Source organism: Embiotoca jacksoni, unplaced genomic scaffold (assembly GCF_022577435.1).
Source record: "Embiotoca jacksoni isolate LCO1_2020_lvr unplaced genomic scaffold, fEmbJac1.0.p SCAF_25, whole genome shotgun sequence".
Lineage (NCBI taxonomy): Eukaryota > Metazoa > Chordata > Actinopteri > Embiotocidae > Embiotoca > Embiotoca jacksoni.
Genome location: NW_027185376.1, coordinates 2,730,942 through 2,745,662, shown reverse-complemented (window position 1 = coordinate 2,745,662; position 14,721 = coordinate 2,730,942). Strand labels below are relative to the sequence as shown.

Here is a 14,721-nt window from a genome sequence, read left to right as displayed (position 1 = left end):
CCCATATTTTATTTGGATTTGTCGGTCTTTCTCTATGAAATCGGCATTATATATGTCGATATATAATATCCTCCAAAACACATATTATGAATCTAATGTTTTTTTGCTTTTATTATTTTGCCTGTAGGTTGTATATTATTAACTTTTAACATCAAATCACTGAGAGTTTATTAAATTTGGTACATTTACGAGTTGTCTCTAACAAGTTGTCAGAAAAAACCATATAAATTTACAAAACTACAATCAAAATTGATTTGGAGTACGACCTGAAGGGCTTGTTACGTCACGTCCGCCGTTTCTAACCGGAAGTACAGTTAATTTTTTTTTTTTTTTTTTTTTTTTTTTTATTCACAGGGAAGAAAAAAAAGAAAAAAAAAACGGAAAAAAAAAAAAAAAAAAAAAAAAAAAAAAAACAGCTGTTGTTGAAAAAGAAAACATCAAAGTGAGTTTCATTGACGCATGTCGGGCCTTTGCCTTTTCTCTGACTTCAGCGTTTCGCGGTCCACTCCGCGGACCTTCCGCTCGGTCCGTCCGGCGGCTGTTTCGGACCGACTCGAAACAGCGAAGTCTCGGTTCGCTCGTTTTGTTGCGAGTTGGCTGCTGCTAACGTTAGCCGCCGTCACTGTGTGGACTTCCAGCTAGCGAGCTAGTTAGCTGGCTAAGCTGGCCATTTCCGACTGCCTTGTCTTTTAAACTCCTGCTTGTCAACAACACCCGTCGCCTGCGAGACAATCTGTAGAACAATTTGTACAGGTGGTGGAGACGTGAGTAAACCTAGATCGTATATTGTGTCACTCGTTATCCCCCCCCCCCCTCCCCGCATCAACCCCTTCCTTGTTTAACTACGGGGTTTTTATCAGTGTTTATGTTTCACGTTAGCCAGCCTTGTTGCTCGTAGAAAAAAAAAAAAAAAAAACAGGAAACAGTTTAATGCATGTGCAAAAAAAAGGATGTTCTTTTATAGGAGAAGTCTTGAATTTACTTTCTTACCTGCGGATACAGACGTGTGATGTTTAAAGTAAGCTCTCTGCGTTCAGGAGGATTTCCCCCCTCCCCAAAATCTTGTTTTCTCTGCCAAAAAAAAAAAAAGGAAAATAGAAACTGCAGGGTGGCAGGAAAAGACGTGAAACGTATCAAGCTCGGTTGAATGGTAACTCTAGGATTTGCAGGGTTTACGCTGTCTTGGCTTGTCCTGTAAAAGATTAGGAAGGAGGGCCTTTATTTATCTTGTGGAACCAGGTCGCAGTTTGAGTTCAGGAGGCTGACACACTTTCTACTTTCAAGACTACGCTTAAAACTTTTCTTTGTGATAAAGCTCACGATCCGGGCAGATAGAAATCACCTTGAACCCTCTCTTTGCTATGTTCTCTATTGCTCTCAGGTTATTTGTCACTACTGGATGTTGTTTTAACAGACATTTTATCAGTACTCATATTTCAATGAAGTCCCTTTGTTGTACTAGTTTTGATATTTTAATAAGGTTGTTCTTTTGTGTTTGTTTGCCGTTTTTGTTTTAATATTTCCTGTATTTTATTGACGTTTTGAATTGAATTAGCTTCATCCTGTTTTTGTGAACTATTTTCACAGGATGCCGGCCCCAAAGAGAGGATCGGATCCTCACGATTCTCAGCCCAAGATGAGGAAGTTGGACGAGGACGGAGAGGGTCAGCCGTCCAAAACTTCACCAGCCACCGCCAATCAGTCCCTCGTGACAGGAAACATGCGAGAAAAGACAGCACCCCCACGGACTAAGAAAAAACGGTCTGATTCGGTGGAAGGGGTAAATAAACCAGCCAAGTCGTCCAAACAGAGTTCCTCGCCGAAGGATTCCAGCAAAACCATTTCTGACCCGCCTGTCAAAAAAGCCAAGCTCCTGAAAGCCACAAGTGCCTCCAGTGGAGAAGCTCCCTCACAGAGAACCTTCTCCCAAGCCTCCCTGAAGCGAACAGCCTCCACGGAGTCTGACGATGAGTTGAGTAGCGATAGTAGTAAGATGGACTTCTTTAAAGAGAGGGATGACGAAGACAAGGCCCGCTGCATCAGAAAGTATTCTAACAAAGTCAAAGCCAAGCGCAAAGCTGAAGAGTCATCGTCTGATCCACAGGAGACGAGCCAAGATTTATCACCTGCACCCAAGGACTGTATACAGATGGACCACAATTATGGTAGATTCTCAGATTCACCATGCAGTCAAAGCACGGACGTGGCTAATGAGACTGAGGGAAAAGAATCTGCAGCATCTTTGACCGAACAAGACAGGATATTAATATCAGTTAATGCAACACAAGAGTTTTCGAAGGAAACCTCGGTGTCTGTAACAGGGAGCGCTAAGACGAGCAACGAATTTGAGTCTGCAGCTGAAGAGAGGAAACACGAGGAATTAAAAAACCGAGAAAGTCAAAAGCTTGTAGGTGATGAAACACTTACATCATCAAGAGAAATATTAGACTCCATTACAGCAGAACTCCCTGTCACAGCTGATGCAGAGGGAATTCAAAAGGAGGATAAAGCAGAGTCCAACAAAAGTCAGAAGGATGTAGATAATAAAACACTAGCGTCGACTGTGGAAACACTATGTTCTCTCAGTGGAGAGGTGAATCCGAGCTGTGAAGGTGAAGAGCAGGCGAACTCGAGCTCCGAACCTGAAACAAATGAGACGACAGAGTTTGTTTCTGAAGAGAAAAAGCTGAATATTACTTGTAGAACTGAGGAAGGTGAGCATGAGAAGCAGGGAGTAAATGAAGCAGCCACAGTCTCCGCAGATCAGAGAGATGTTTTAATAGGTGAAGCACCGGTAAATGAAACATATTCAGAACAGATCCTGGTTGAAAGTAGTTCTCCAGAGGGTCAGACTCTTGAAAATCTGACAACAACAGAGTCTGTCGGCAACTCTGAGACGCAAACAGATCTTAGTGTCAAAATTCAAGTTACTTTCAAAGACGAATCGAAATCTGTAGACACGAAGGGCCAGGTGCCAGATACAGTCACCAGGTTGTGTGAGGGTGTGAACAAAACAGTCAAAAAAGGAGTTGACATCCAGCCGACGCAGACTGCTGCCTGTCCGAGAGCTTTGGTCGAGGAACAACGGAGCCACGGCTCTCTGAAAAGTGACAACTGTGGTGAAATATCGACACCCGATTGTGCGCAAAATCAAAGCGAGACGCTTGCTGAATGTTTCACAGAGGGTGAAATAGCACCTACAGTGGTCGTACACAATCAGGAGAATCACAAACTTTACGACAACCCTGCAGAAATTCCTATTGAAGATCCTGTTAGCACAGATAAAGAAAAGGACGCGAGCACTCGGTGTCCCTCTGCACTTCCAGACGGACCAATTCAACTGGATATACAGGCATCAATGACGTCAGAGGAGATTTCTTATCCAGCTGTTACAGTGGAAGCACAAAGCCAGAAAAGACAGGATGTTCCTGAATTTACCACAAACATATCTACAGATTTTCAAAAGGATCACGTGGGAGAAAATTGTAAAATGATGGAAAACAAAGACGCCGTGAACTTTGAGTGTGGCGGTGGAGCTGAGAGCCGCAACAAAGTTGAAACGCAGACTACAGTGACATCAGAGGTTTCTAATCCAGGACCTACTGATGAAGTGCAAAAACAGGAAGTCAGTGAACCTGCTGCAGCCATAACTGATGAGGATCAAGTTACAGTTTTTCAATCTGAAAACATGGAAACATTTGAAAGTGCTGATAGATCTGAGAGTCAAAGTAAAATGGAAATGCAGACTGTCACATCGTTTGAGTTTTCAAATCCAACAGAAAGGCAGGAGAGACCAGAAGTCAGTGAACCCATAGCTGATGAAGTTCCAGAAGATCTGCGGACCGCAAATTGTCAGAGCAGTGAAAGTGCTGCGCCGAATCAAATAGAAGTGGATCTAGAGACTGCAGCCTCAACAGAGGAGGTCTGTAACGTTGCACCAATGAGCCAGGTGGTCAGTGAACTTACCACAGACGTATCAACTGAGTGTCATGAGGGTCGCAAAGTTGAAGATTTCACAGCTGTTGAAAATGCCGAGAAGGTGGACTTGGAATCTGTAACCGTGCCAGAGACTCAAATCGAAGTGGAAATGCAGACAAATCTACAGACTGGAACCTCAGAGGAGAGTTTTAATGTGGCACCTGTGATGGAAATACAAAGTCAGAGTAGCCAGGAAGTCAGTGGGCATATGACAGACGACATATCTGAAGAGGTTGACAAAAACCTGATTAGAACGTCTCAAATTATGAAAAGTGATGACAAATGTATGACTGTACATGAGGATCAAATCACAATGGAAACGCCAATTACATCATCACACGAGACTTCCAAAGCAGACCCTTCTGTTGAAATACAAAGAGAGAGAAACTCAGATGTGGCCATGGAGACCGCTGCAAGATCAGAGGAGATTTCTGACCGAGCACCTGCAGTGGAAATCCAAGGCCAGGATGTCAGCGAACGTGTCACAGACATGTGTACACAGTCCGAGACTGTAACTGCAGAGAACCAAAACAAAATCGAAAAGCAGGCTAAGTCGGCATCTGAGATTTCTACTTCGGCACCACCAGCTGCAACACAAACTCAGACGAGTCCGGAAGTCTCGGTGCCCGCAGGGGACATACCTGAAAAAGTCCGAGAAGGTTTCAGGAGTCCCACAAATAAGTGTAATGAGAATGACAACAAGGCTATCGCAGAATGTGTCATGGCCACCGAGAGTCCCCAAAAAATGGAAACGCAGACACCAGAGATTTCTAATCCGACATCTCCGGTAGAAACACAAAACCAGAGAGGTCAGGTGGTCGGTGAACTCAGGACAGACACAGAGGTCGGAAAAGATGTCATTAATACAGAGACGGAAGGAAACAGTGACACGGTTAAGGCCGAATGTGTCAGCGCTCCTGAGAAGCAAGCAGATATGGGCACGCAGGCGACAGCAACACCAGAGGGAACCTCTGATATGAAAAGTGACGCGGACGTACAGAAGCAGGCTGACCAGGAGGTCGGCGAAGTCGATGCAGGCAATGATGTTCGAAAAGATTTGGCGACTGCAAGTTGCGGAAGTAAGCAAGACGAAGACGATTCTGCTTCTCTTCCGGCAGCTGCGGCAGAGCAGCAAAATCACGTGACGGAGGAAGTCAGTGTGGCCTTATCCGATGGAATTCAGAAACCTCTTCCTCTTGCAGATTTGGAAAATAAAGACAATGACAGACAGACAGAGGCTGATGCTGAGGATGTCCAACAGGAGACGGACGTATTAAGTGGATCAATAGAAAAGGCAGATTCTGCGGTAGAAGAGGAACCGGAGAGGGAAGTGATTAACGAGGTCAGGGCCGACAAATCCAGCAGTAATATTGAAGAAGGAGAAGAAGCTGAAAGCAATGAAGTGATTGTTTTTGTTAGTGGTGAACCGGATGACGCTGATTTTGTAATTCAGGCTTCAGATGAGCAGATTAAGACCGGGACTCAGTCAGAAGTTCATGAAAACCAGATAGTGTATGAGCCCATTAGTAGTCCAGAGAGTGATGATGATAGGGTGATTTCTACAGCAGCAGAGAAGCATGATGGCGTTTCTTTACTGGACATACAGAACTCTGACACCCGGCAGATTGAAGACGACGCATCAAACTTTTCTACGAATCAAGACGACAAAGCAGCTGCCGACCCGCAGGTGGAAAATGAGGAAATTGTCAAGGAAGACATTTGTGGCTCAGACAGCCAAGCGGTAGTCGAAATGGAGGTCGAAACTATCAGCGTGCCTCAGAGTCCCGTTCCTGCACAGTTGGAGCAGAGTAACGCGACTGTGGATGTGAAGCAAGTCGCAGTGATCAGCTCCAGTGATGACATCAGCGTGCCAGATGGCAGGTCAGTAGATGCCACCGGCAAAAGGGAAAGGAATGGCTTCAGTGCTGCAGAGTTTCCTGAACAGGTGCAGCAGGAGGCTGGACTTCAGGAGTTTGCAGACGTCACCGTGACAACGACTACAGCCACCACTGAAGTTGACATGCCAGAAAGTGCACCTGAGGAGTATTTGATCTTAGAACCAGTCCCGGAAAACGAACTTCACTTTGATATCGTCACTCAAGCTGCGGCCGAATCTGGACTGTCCACCTCGCTCTCGGAGGAGGGCGTTCCTGACAGTGTGTCGGCGGGTGAAGCGGGAAATCGAAGGACTTTAAATGGTTCCCAGCAATCGGAAGCAGAAGTACAGCAATGTGAGTCAACTGATGGGGTCAAAGATGCTACGGTGACCAGTTCGGGTGAGGTGGTAGACCAAGAGGCGGGGACAAACATGTCACCCGGAGAGGAAGATATTCAAACTTCTGACCAGCAAACATCATCGGAAATGATGGATATTCATACTTCAGAGATTGAGGTGACAAACTCTCATGCTCAAGACGCCAATGAAGACTGCAATGCCGTGGTGATGGAGAATGTGGAGGGCAATTTGGACCTACAAGAAGTGCAGATTCTGGAGGATATAGAGATCGGTCATGAGATTGTAGTGGCAGAGGAAGAAGATGACGAAGACAGTGACATTGCAATAATAGAAAAACCACAGGAAACGGCGAAGACGTGTCCTCTGAAAAAGTCTGAAGAAAGGGAAAATGAGAAAACTAAGTATGGCACCAGTGGGACCAACTTGAAGCAAAACAGCACAGCTGAAAATTCCGAAGATGTGAAAAAGGGAAAGGAGGTACAAAAACCCAAGAAACAAGAAATGAATACACAAGCAAGAACCAAAGCTCGCCTCGCTGCTCTGGCTGAGCAAAAGGCTGCAGCGTCTAAGAGAACAGCGAACAAACAGCAGATGAACCTCTTAGCGTTGTGTCAAGAGATCGCAGAGGACATCGCCACAGACAGCATGCTGCTGAAGAGGATAGAGGAAGAAAAACAAGCTGCTGCGGCAGCAGCCGCCGCCGCCGCTGCTGCCGCCAAGACTGAAGCCAGCAAGAAGGAGCATCCACCCGTTAACACGCAAGAGACAGGCCCGGTTAATGTTGCGACTCCGGCCGGACCAGAAAGCTGCTCCTCCCCTGCCGAGGATGCATCTGCAGCCCAGCCTTCGACGGCCGATCCGGCCGAAGCCAAGCCTGCCGCGGAGCCTCAGAAGAGACGTTTCTTCATCAGTCAGATTTCAGTGCCTCTGAAAGCCCACGAGAAGAAGAAGCTAACTCGGTATCAAAGACTCAGACAGGTCGAACTGCAGAGAGAGAAGATGTCTTGGGCGCGTGTAAAGAAACTGAAGTCTGACCAAGCAAATCAGATGTTTTCAGACATGGATTGGCAAGCGCCGTTGTCTGCCACCTCTGTATTTTCAGTGAGTCCTTCTACCACGACGCCTCCACCCGCAGCCAGCCCGTCGAAAACATCCCCCCCGAGTCCAGCCGCGTCGAGCAAACCGCCACCACCCAAGGCGGAGGCTCCAAAGGTTGAAGATCCTAAGACGGAGCCGGCTAAAGCAGAAACCTCCAAGCCTGAACTGAAGAAAACAGAACCCCCCAACACTGAGCCCACTAAACCTGAAACCACTAAAACTGAACCTCCTCAAACTGGAAACCGTAGAAGTACAAGGCAGAGTAAGGCTCAAACTTCTAAAGCTGCCGCTACTCCAGACGCCGCTCCAAAAGTGACCGGATCAGCAGCCAAAAGGACCCTACCAGCAGTGCCTCCCCCCATGCCCAACGGACTGAATTCTCAGAAGCTGAAGGCTGAAGTGGAGTACAAGCCATACCGACCCAGGCCCAAGTACTCCCCTGATGATTTTGAGCTGGATGATGACCCGTTACCAGTCGCACCGACGAGGCCGAATCCGCAAGCGAGGCCCGCACAACCGACGCGACCGGGCCTTCAGCCGAACCCCGCAGCTCGGTCTAAAGCGGCGCCGCCTCCGTCAAAACCCGCAGCTTCATCGCAACTGGCCAGCCAGGCAAAACTCAAAGCTCAGACCGCACCTGCTGGGCAGATCTCAGGTCAGTCGAAGCCCACTGTCGCAGCTCCGGCTCGGTTAGGGCTCGCACAATCAAAACCTGCCGTCACAGCAACTCTCCAGCCGAAGGCAGCCGCTTCATCGAAACCCGTTTCTACAGCTAACGCTCAGTTCAAGTCTCCTGTCTCGACTGCACCGCCGTCTAAAGCGGTGTCGGCTCAAGGTCAGTCCAAACCCGCCGCTTCTGCGCCACCCCAATTAAAGACAGCCGGCGGAAGCGTGGCCCAGTCGAAGCAGTCGACTCCGGCAGCAGCAGCAGCAGCTCGGCCTTCAGGTTCAACCACGTCTGAGACGAAGCCGGCTGCTCCGAAGGCCGACGTCGCTTCAGTGCCCCAGAAACCCCCAAATCTCCCATCGCAGGAAGATAGCAAGAGCAAGGTAAGACAAAAATAAAGGATTTCCACAATGCGTGTCACTAACAGCTTTGTGGGAAACACCGTAGATGTTACTTATCGCTTCTCTCTTTCATACTCAGCATACAGACGATCCACCTCCATCAGCTCCTGCCTCCTCCGTCCCCCCCGAGGAGAAAGTGTCTGATGACGCGCAGCAGTGTGAAGAAAAGCCGGCGGGTATGTGTGGAGTGTATCAAGTGGCTGTCACATTACTGAATGCAGGACTGATGAGGTTTTCAGGACATCTTTTAATAAACGCAATTATTCTCATTCCTACCGCTTTATAAACATCAAGTACAAAGGGGCACACGTGATGTGCTTTTTTTTTTTTTTTTTTTTTACTATTAATGACCAATGTAACTGTTAATTTGATATGTTTTTTAAATTGACACATTAACAGTTATTATTTTCAGTTCAATTCCCAAACTGAATGTTTAAATGTCTTCTGCAGTGTAAAATTCTTCCTCCTTCTTACAGTCAAAAGTGTTGATCCTTCTCCGGAGAATAAGACAGAAACAGTCACGACGTCGGAAAAGCCTTGTCAGGAGTAAGAAGCTTCTCTTAAGTCGTTTGACTCTTCTTTTCTTTTCTTTTCTTTTCTTTTCTTTTTTTTTTTTTGAGCCAAACCTCCAGTAATCTGATGCTTGTTTGTATCACAGCGGAGCAGCGAAGCCACGAGATGATGCGACTCCTCTCTCTGATGCTTGTCTGCAAAAAGAAGTCAAGAAGCTAAAGGAGGCAGACAAAGATGGCACTCAAACTATTATTGTGAGTGAAGTAGTTCATTTCTTCTGCACTCAATTTGAATCCAACACTGTTGGATTGGAACATTTGTCTGTTGCCGTAAACACTGTGCAGCTTGAAGTGTTCAGCTAAAGGCTTGTAGAAGATGACTAAATTGAATTCTTGCATATCTGCAGGATATATTAAGATGCAAGAAGTGATCTGTTGTTTCCTTTATGTCTCACAGGATGCAGGACAGAAGCATTTTGGAGCTGTGGCCTGCAGTGTGTGTGGGATGCTCTACTCTGCTGCCAACCCTGAGGATGAATCTCAGCATTTACTCTTTCACAACCAGTTCATCAGTGCCGTCAAATATGTGGTGAGAGGAAGCTGCCTGCTAATTGATGGTGCATTCTTTCACTGTATTTCGACGTCAAAGTAATAACCGCAGATGCATCCCTGCACAGGTGCTTTGTTAACGAGACCAGGTTATGAAACCTAGTAGATGGCTGGACCATGCACGAAACGCTAGACAGCTTTTCATTTGACATACTGGCAGTGCATTAACACCAAGTATGTGTTGGTAATTTCTGTTGAGCGCTTTGTCAGTGTTCAGTTTAGCTGATTTGGAAATATGAGAGCATGAGCTTCATATTAGGGCACCTGGTGATGTGGTCTCTGCCCTCGTCCAAGCAGACCGCCCGGGGTAAATCAGATGTTAATCTGAACTAATAAACGGAAAAGAGAGTGCGTGACAGAAGCCCATTTTCACACCTGGCATGAAAATGTGTCTTGGCTGATCCGATCACAAGTGGACAGCTCCGAGTACTGGTGTGAATGCACCTGAAACCTGAGATTTAATCCCTCAGAACACATTCAAGAGTTGGTCTGGGCTACATATGGCCACATTATTTTAGCTGCGTGTACTTGAATGTCTCCTGGGCCACACTAGAGGACCACCTGCTCCACTGACGTCCTCTGCACAAGACGAAGTATGTACTCATATTTGTGCCAATGGTGTCATATTAGTGCAAAACAGCAAGTAGAAACCATTTTCATCTCCATTATTTATTTTCATTTACAACTAACTTGACTCGTGGAGTAGCGTGTTAATGCCCAACGGGATCTGGCATACGTACAGCCGTCAGGCGTATACACAGCCAGTCAGCAGGTATCAGGTGGGATTCCTCCTCCAGTTTTGGGTGACGAGCACATTTTCTTACGGATCAGTTCTGACTTCCCACCACCATTAAAGTAGGTCAACACAAACGCTGTGTGAAAATTATTCACTTCAAGTGTGATCACATCCTGAGTGGTTAAAACGTTCCTCTCTCCAATTTTTGCAATGATAAAAAAAAAAAAAGACTGATATTAAATAGATATTGTTCCATTACAAATGCTGTCATTTTTATTTAGATTACATAATTGTTGTGTTAAAAAAAACTGTTGATGCTGTAGTTCGTAAGAAGACGAAGCGAAGAAATATGGTGTCAAACATAACAGAAAATAGCAACACTTGTATGAATAAAACAAAAATAGAACAATGTGAGGCTGTTTGCTTCGTATTAACTGTCATGTATGGATACTTGGAAACGTAGTGGCACATTGAGGGGTACCGTTTTTCGAAAGTGCCTCATTAACACAATATAAAGGCTATTTATGTATTTCTCTTATTTTTTTTATTTTTATTTTTTTCAGGGATGGAAAAAGGAGAGGATTCTGGGAGAGTACCCTGATGGCAAAATCATTCTTGTCCTGCCAGACGATCCTAAATATGCTTTGAAGAAGGTGTGTTAGCCTTTGCCACTATGAACAGTTTAGGAGTTTAATATATGCTTACAAAAAAACTATCAGAATATTTGTGACCTCAAGCTACCATCAGCATCTTGTTTCTTCACTGCACAATAACTTGCTCCTCAGGTGGAGGAGATCCGGGAGATGGTGGACAATGACCTCGGCTTCCAGCAGGTGGAGACCAAGTGTCCCTCTCAGACCAAGACCTTCCTCTTCATCTCTAATGACAAGAAAGTGGGCGGATGTCTCATTGCGGAGCACATACAAGAGGTATGAGACTGCAGTCCTGTGTCAGCGTTTGTTTGTTGTCACAGATCAATCGGTCAATAAATGCGGAATAACCAAGCGACATGGACCGAACATACTTTAGAATTACAAGAAATCCATTCACCAGAACCATACAGCAAGGGAATGAAATGAAAAAAGTTGAGTTAAAACACCGATGTTAAAATACAGAGCATCCAAAGGCAGATGACATTAAACAACTACGTTAAAAATATCGGCGTTAACCAAGTGTTCAAATTACATCAAGCGGTGGCATACAGATGCATGGAGAGCAAATAGAGAGGAGAGTACCTCAGTGCATCATGGGAGGTGTAGTTCAGTTTTAAGCTTGATCTTAAAAATAGAGAGGGTGCCTGCCTCCCAAACCTTATTTCGTAGAAGCAAATCTAAGAACAACTGTATACTGAGCCTTGATGAATATACCGGTCACAATTATTCGGTTTTTTTTGTGTTTTTTTTTAAACTGTTTTCACCGGCTGAGGTTTGACTGGTGCTCTTTTAATGACGTCATCTCGTCGTGTCGCCTACTTCTGTAATGGTTTAACTGCACATGAATGGAGAATTAGCAGCAAAAAAAAAGTAATAATTGTGACTGGTATATTCAGCAGTGTCAAAACAACAGAAACTGTAAATTACTCCGTGGGGATGTTACACATTGGTTTTGATCTCAGGATGAAAAGATGTTATTAATTCACCCATAAATCCCTCCCTGCATAGTATATTGAAGAAGAAAAAGAAAGAGTATTTTCTTTATACATTTTGAAGTAAACAATTGGTTGTATTAGAGTTTGAATGTGTGACCTGACAGCAATAGAAAACGAAGAGCATTTCATTGATCTTTCTTTGAAATCCCCAAGAAGCAAAACATCAACCTACTCCATTTAAAATAAGTTATTTTAAAGTTTGTCCTCATTCTGTTTTAATGTTTTTTTTATACACCTTGTGTTACATGATGTATTGTTTATTTTCCTCCTGGTATATTTCATGAATAGTTTAGTACCCGTTTTGTTTTTTAATGTCTTATCTGTTGTGTGCAATTAAGGATAAAGAGAAATGTAATTTTTATTTATGTTACATCGTTCAATGCCGAAGGCTGCTCTTCTTTACGAGGTGTATTATTAAACTAAACTATGATGCTTATATATAATATATATAAGCCAAAATATTAACAGAAGAAAAGAAATTGCTAGATTGTTAATCGCAGTGACGCACACAAGAAATAATCGTCAATCAAAATTTCAGGGGTACAGGGTGATCGAGGAGCCCGTACCGGAGGGCTCGGAGGGGGAGAAGGTGATGTTCGAACGTCAGCGAGCCTGGTGCTGCTCCACGACGCCGGAGCCGGCCATCTGTGGCATCAGCCGCATCTGGGTCGTCAACATGATGAGACGGCAGGGTATCGCCTCGCGCATGCTCGAGTGCCTCAGGTCAGTGCGTCAACAAATCGTAAATATTTGTCGCGACGTCGACTAAAATCAAGTGAAAAACGCAATGGATGCATTCTGGGTTGTTTCTTTTTCTGCACAGGAATAACTTCATCTACGGCTCATACCTGAGCAAAGACGAGATCGCGTTCTCGGACCCGACTCCTGATGGGAAACTCTTTGCCACGAATTACTTTGGCACGTCTCAGTTTTTGGTTTATAACTTTGTGAGCGGAACCCGCTCGTCCCAACCCAGAACCGATGCGGTATGACAGTCTTCAGGAAAGGTAACGACGGATTCATCTGAGACGCTCACTGACCCGTGGGACCCCCAACCCACCCGGCCGACCACCACCGCCGCGCACACACACTCCCGCCGCCTCACCAGACGGTGTCTGATACTGAATCTTCATGTGTGTAAAAAAAAAACAAAAAAAACTGTAAATTACTCCTTGGAGAAGTTACACATTGGTTTTAATCTCAGGATGAAAACAACAAAGTGTTGTTGAAAAATGTTATTAATTCACCCTTTAATCCTTCCCTGCATAGTATTTTGAAGAAGAAAAAAAAAAAAAAGAGTATTTTCTTTATACATTTTTTTAAGTAAACAATTGGTTTTATTAGATGTATAGAGTTTACATGCATGACCTGACAGCAATAGGAAACAAAGAGCATTTCATTGATTTTACTTTGAAATCCCCAAGAAGCAAAACATCAACCTACTCCATTAAATAAACGGTTATTTTAGAGTTTGTCCTCACTCTGATTTATAATTGTAATACACCTGTGTTACATTTAGGGTCATGCTCATCTCTTTTCTGATCACCGTGACGTTCCCATCGTCTCAAGTTATGTTTAAAGCGACGTCGGTAATCCTGAAAGGGCACAACCGCACAGTTTCCATTTGAGCGGTTATGGTTGACTTTTTATTTTTTCCCCACTTTGGTCACTTCAATTTTAGTGTCATGTTTTTATTGTAATATTTCAAATTAACCACGTGAAACAGGACTCGTTTCAACAATTTGAAGAGCTACGGGTTAGAACTGTAGCTTGGGCATTAATCGTGCGCTCTTATTTTCTTCGATCGCCTGAAGTGTTGTTTTTTTCCGACCCGAGCCATATACTGTACACCGTTAAGCAGGGCATTGTAGCCTATACTGTGTGAGGTGTCTTGACGAGTTTCACCGAGGCTGTCTATTGCTTTGTTTGTGCCTGAATGAAAAATGTTTGATTCAAGATGTTGATTTATTTTCTTTTACTTTTTAGCCTTTTTTTTCTTCTTCTTCTTCTAAGCAACATACAGCTTCTTTTTTTTTTTTTTTTTTTTTTTTTTTTTTTATTGTTAGGGTAGAGTATCATCGTCCTGTTCCTTAGTAATGATGAATTTAAATGTATATCAAATTATCATGTAGATTTATGCACACTATCATGAGATTTATAATGAAAGATGAGCAATGTCTTAAGGCTTACGTGTTCAGTGGTATTTGAGTGATGGTGAATATCGGCTAGGTTCAGCATTTATGACTGAAAACAGGAATATCTGCTCAGTGATCAACACCAGGGAGTTTACATGCACCTCCGCCTCTCGCCACACACATATTAACGGTATCATTGTAGTCCATCCCCTGTTTTCTTCCCCCTCCTCGCTAAAGCAGTCGCTTTTAGAAAGATGTGTTGTGTAAGGAAAAGAAATTTGATTTATACGAAGCTGTTATGTAAATATTTATTTAAATAAACAATCTAAAAGTATTTTTTTGGCTGCAGGTGAGTGTGGTTATCTTCTATTGTTTTGTTGTATTGATGACCACCGCCATCTAGTGGTGGTCATTGTGGTGGTAAACGTTTGCGGGTCAAATCTGACATTAGCAGAACTATTATATATTTATTTGAAATTGTGGGAATTGTCTGGCTGCCGTGTTTCTCTCTTTGTAGTTGCAGATGTAAACACTGGGGTCTCAGCGCATTCCTCGACGCTCCTGTCACAACACGGGCCGGCTCGATGGCAACTTCTGAGAAACAAAACAACCTTAGAACAACACGAATACTTCCTCAAGCAGAGAGTGAGAAAACAGAAGGTCTCCGCTCCTCCTCAGAGATCTGATGCTAATCAGCGAGA

The 14,721-nt window shown here is 44.3% G+C and overlaps 1 protein-coding gene across 2 annotated transcripts; it reads left to right on the top strand.

Moving 5' to 3' along the window:
• The first annotated feature begins 399 nt into the window (after nucleotides 1-399).
• LOC138204383 (uro-adherence factor A-like) lies at nucleotides 400-14,351 on the top strand. 2 transcript variants are annotated; one of them, XM_069159602.1, is made up of 10 exons: nucleotides 400-442; nucleotides 1,588-8,362; nucleotides 8,460-8,556; nucleotides 8,857-8,926; nucleotides 9,039-9,147; nucleotides 9,350-9,481; nucleotides 10,801-10,890; nucleotides 11,023-11,166; nucleotides 12,424-12,608; nucleotides 12,709-14,351. In XM_069159602.1, exons 2-10 carry the CDS (start codon nucleotides 1,589-1,591, stop codon nucleotides 12,875-12,877), a joined length of 7,770 nt encoding a protein of 2,589 aa, XP_069015703.1. In that variant the 5' UTR covers nucleotides 400-442; nucleotide 1,588; the 3' UTR covers nucleotides 12,878-14,351. The 2 variants fall into 2 exon arrangements, with proteins under 2 accessions (XP_069015703.1, XP_069015704.1); XM_069159603.1 differs by lacking the exon at nucleotides 400-442 and adding an exon at nucleotides 453-764.
• The last annotated feature ends 370 nt before the right edge of the window (nucleotides 14,352-14,721 follow it).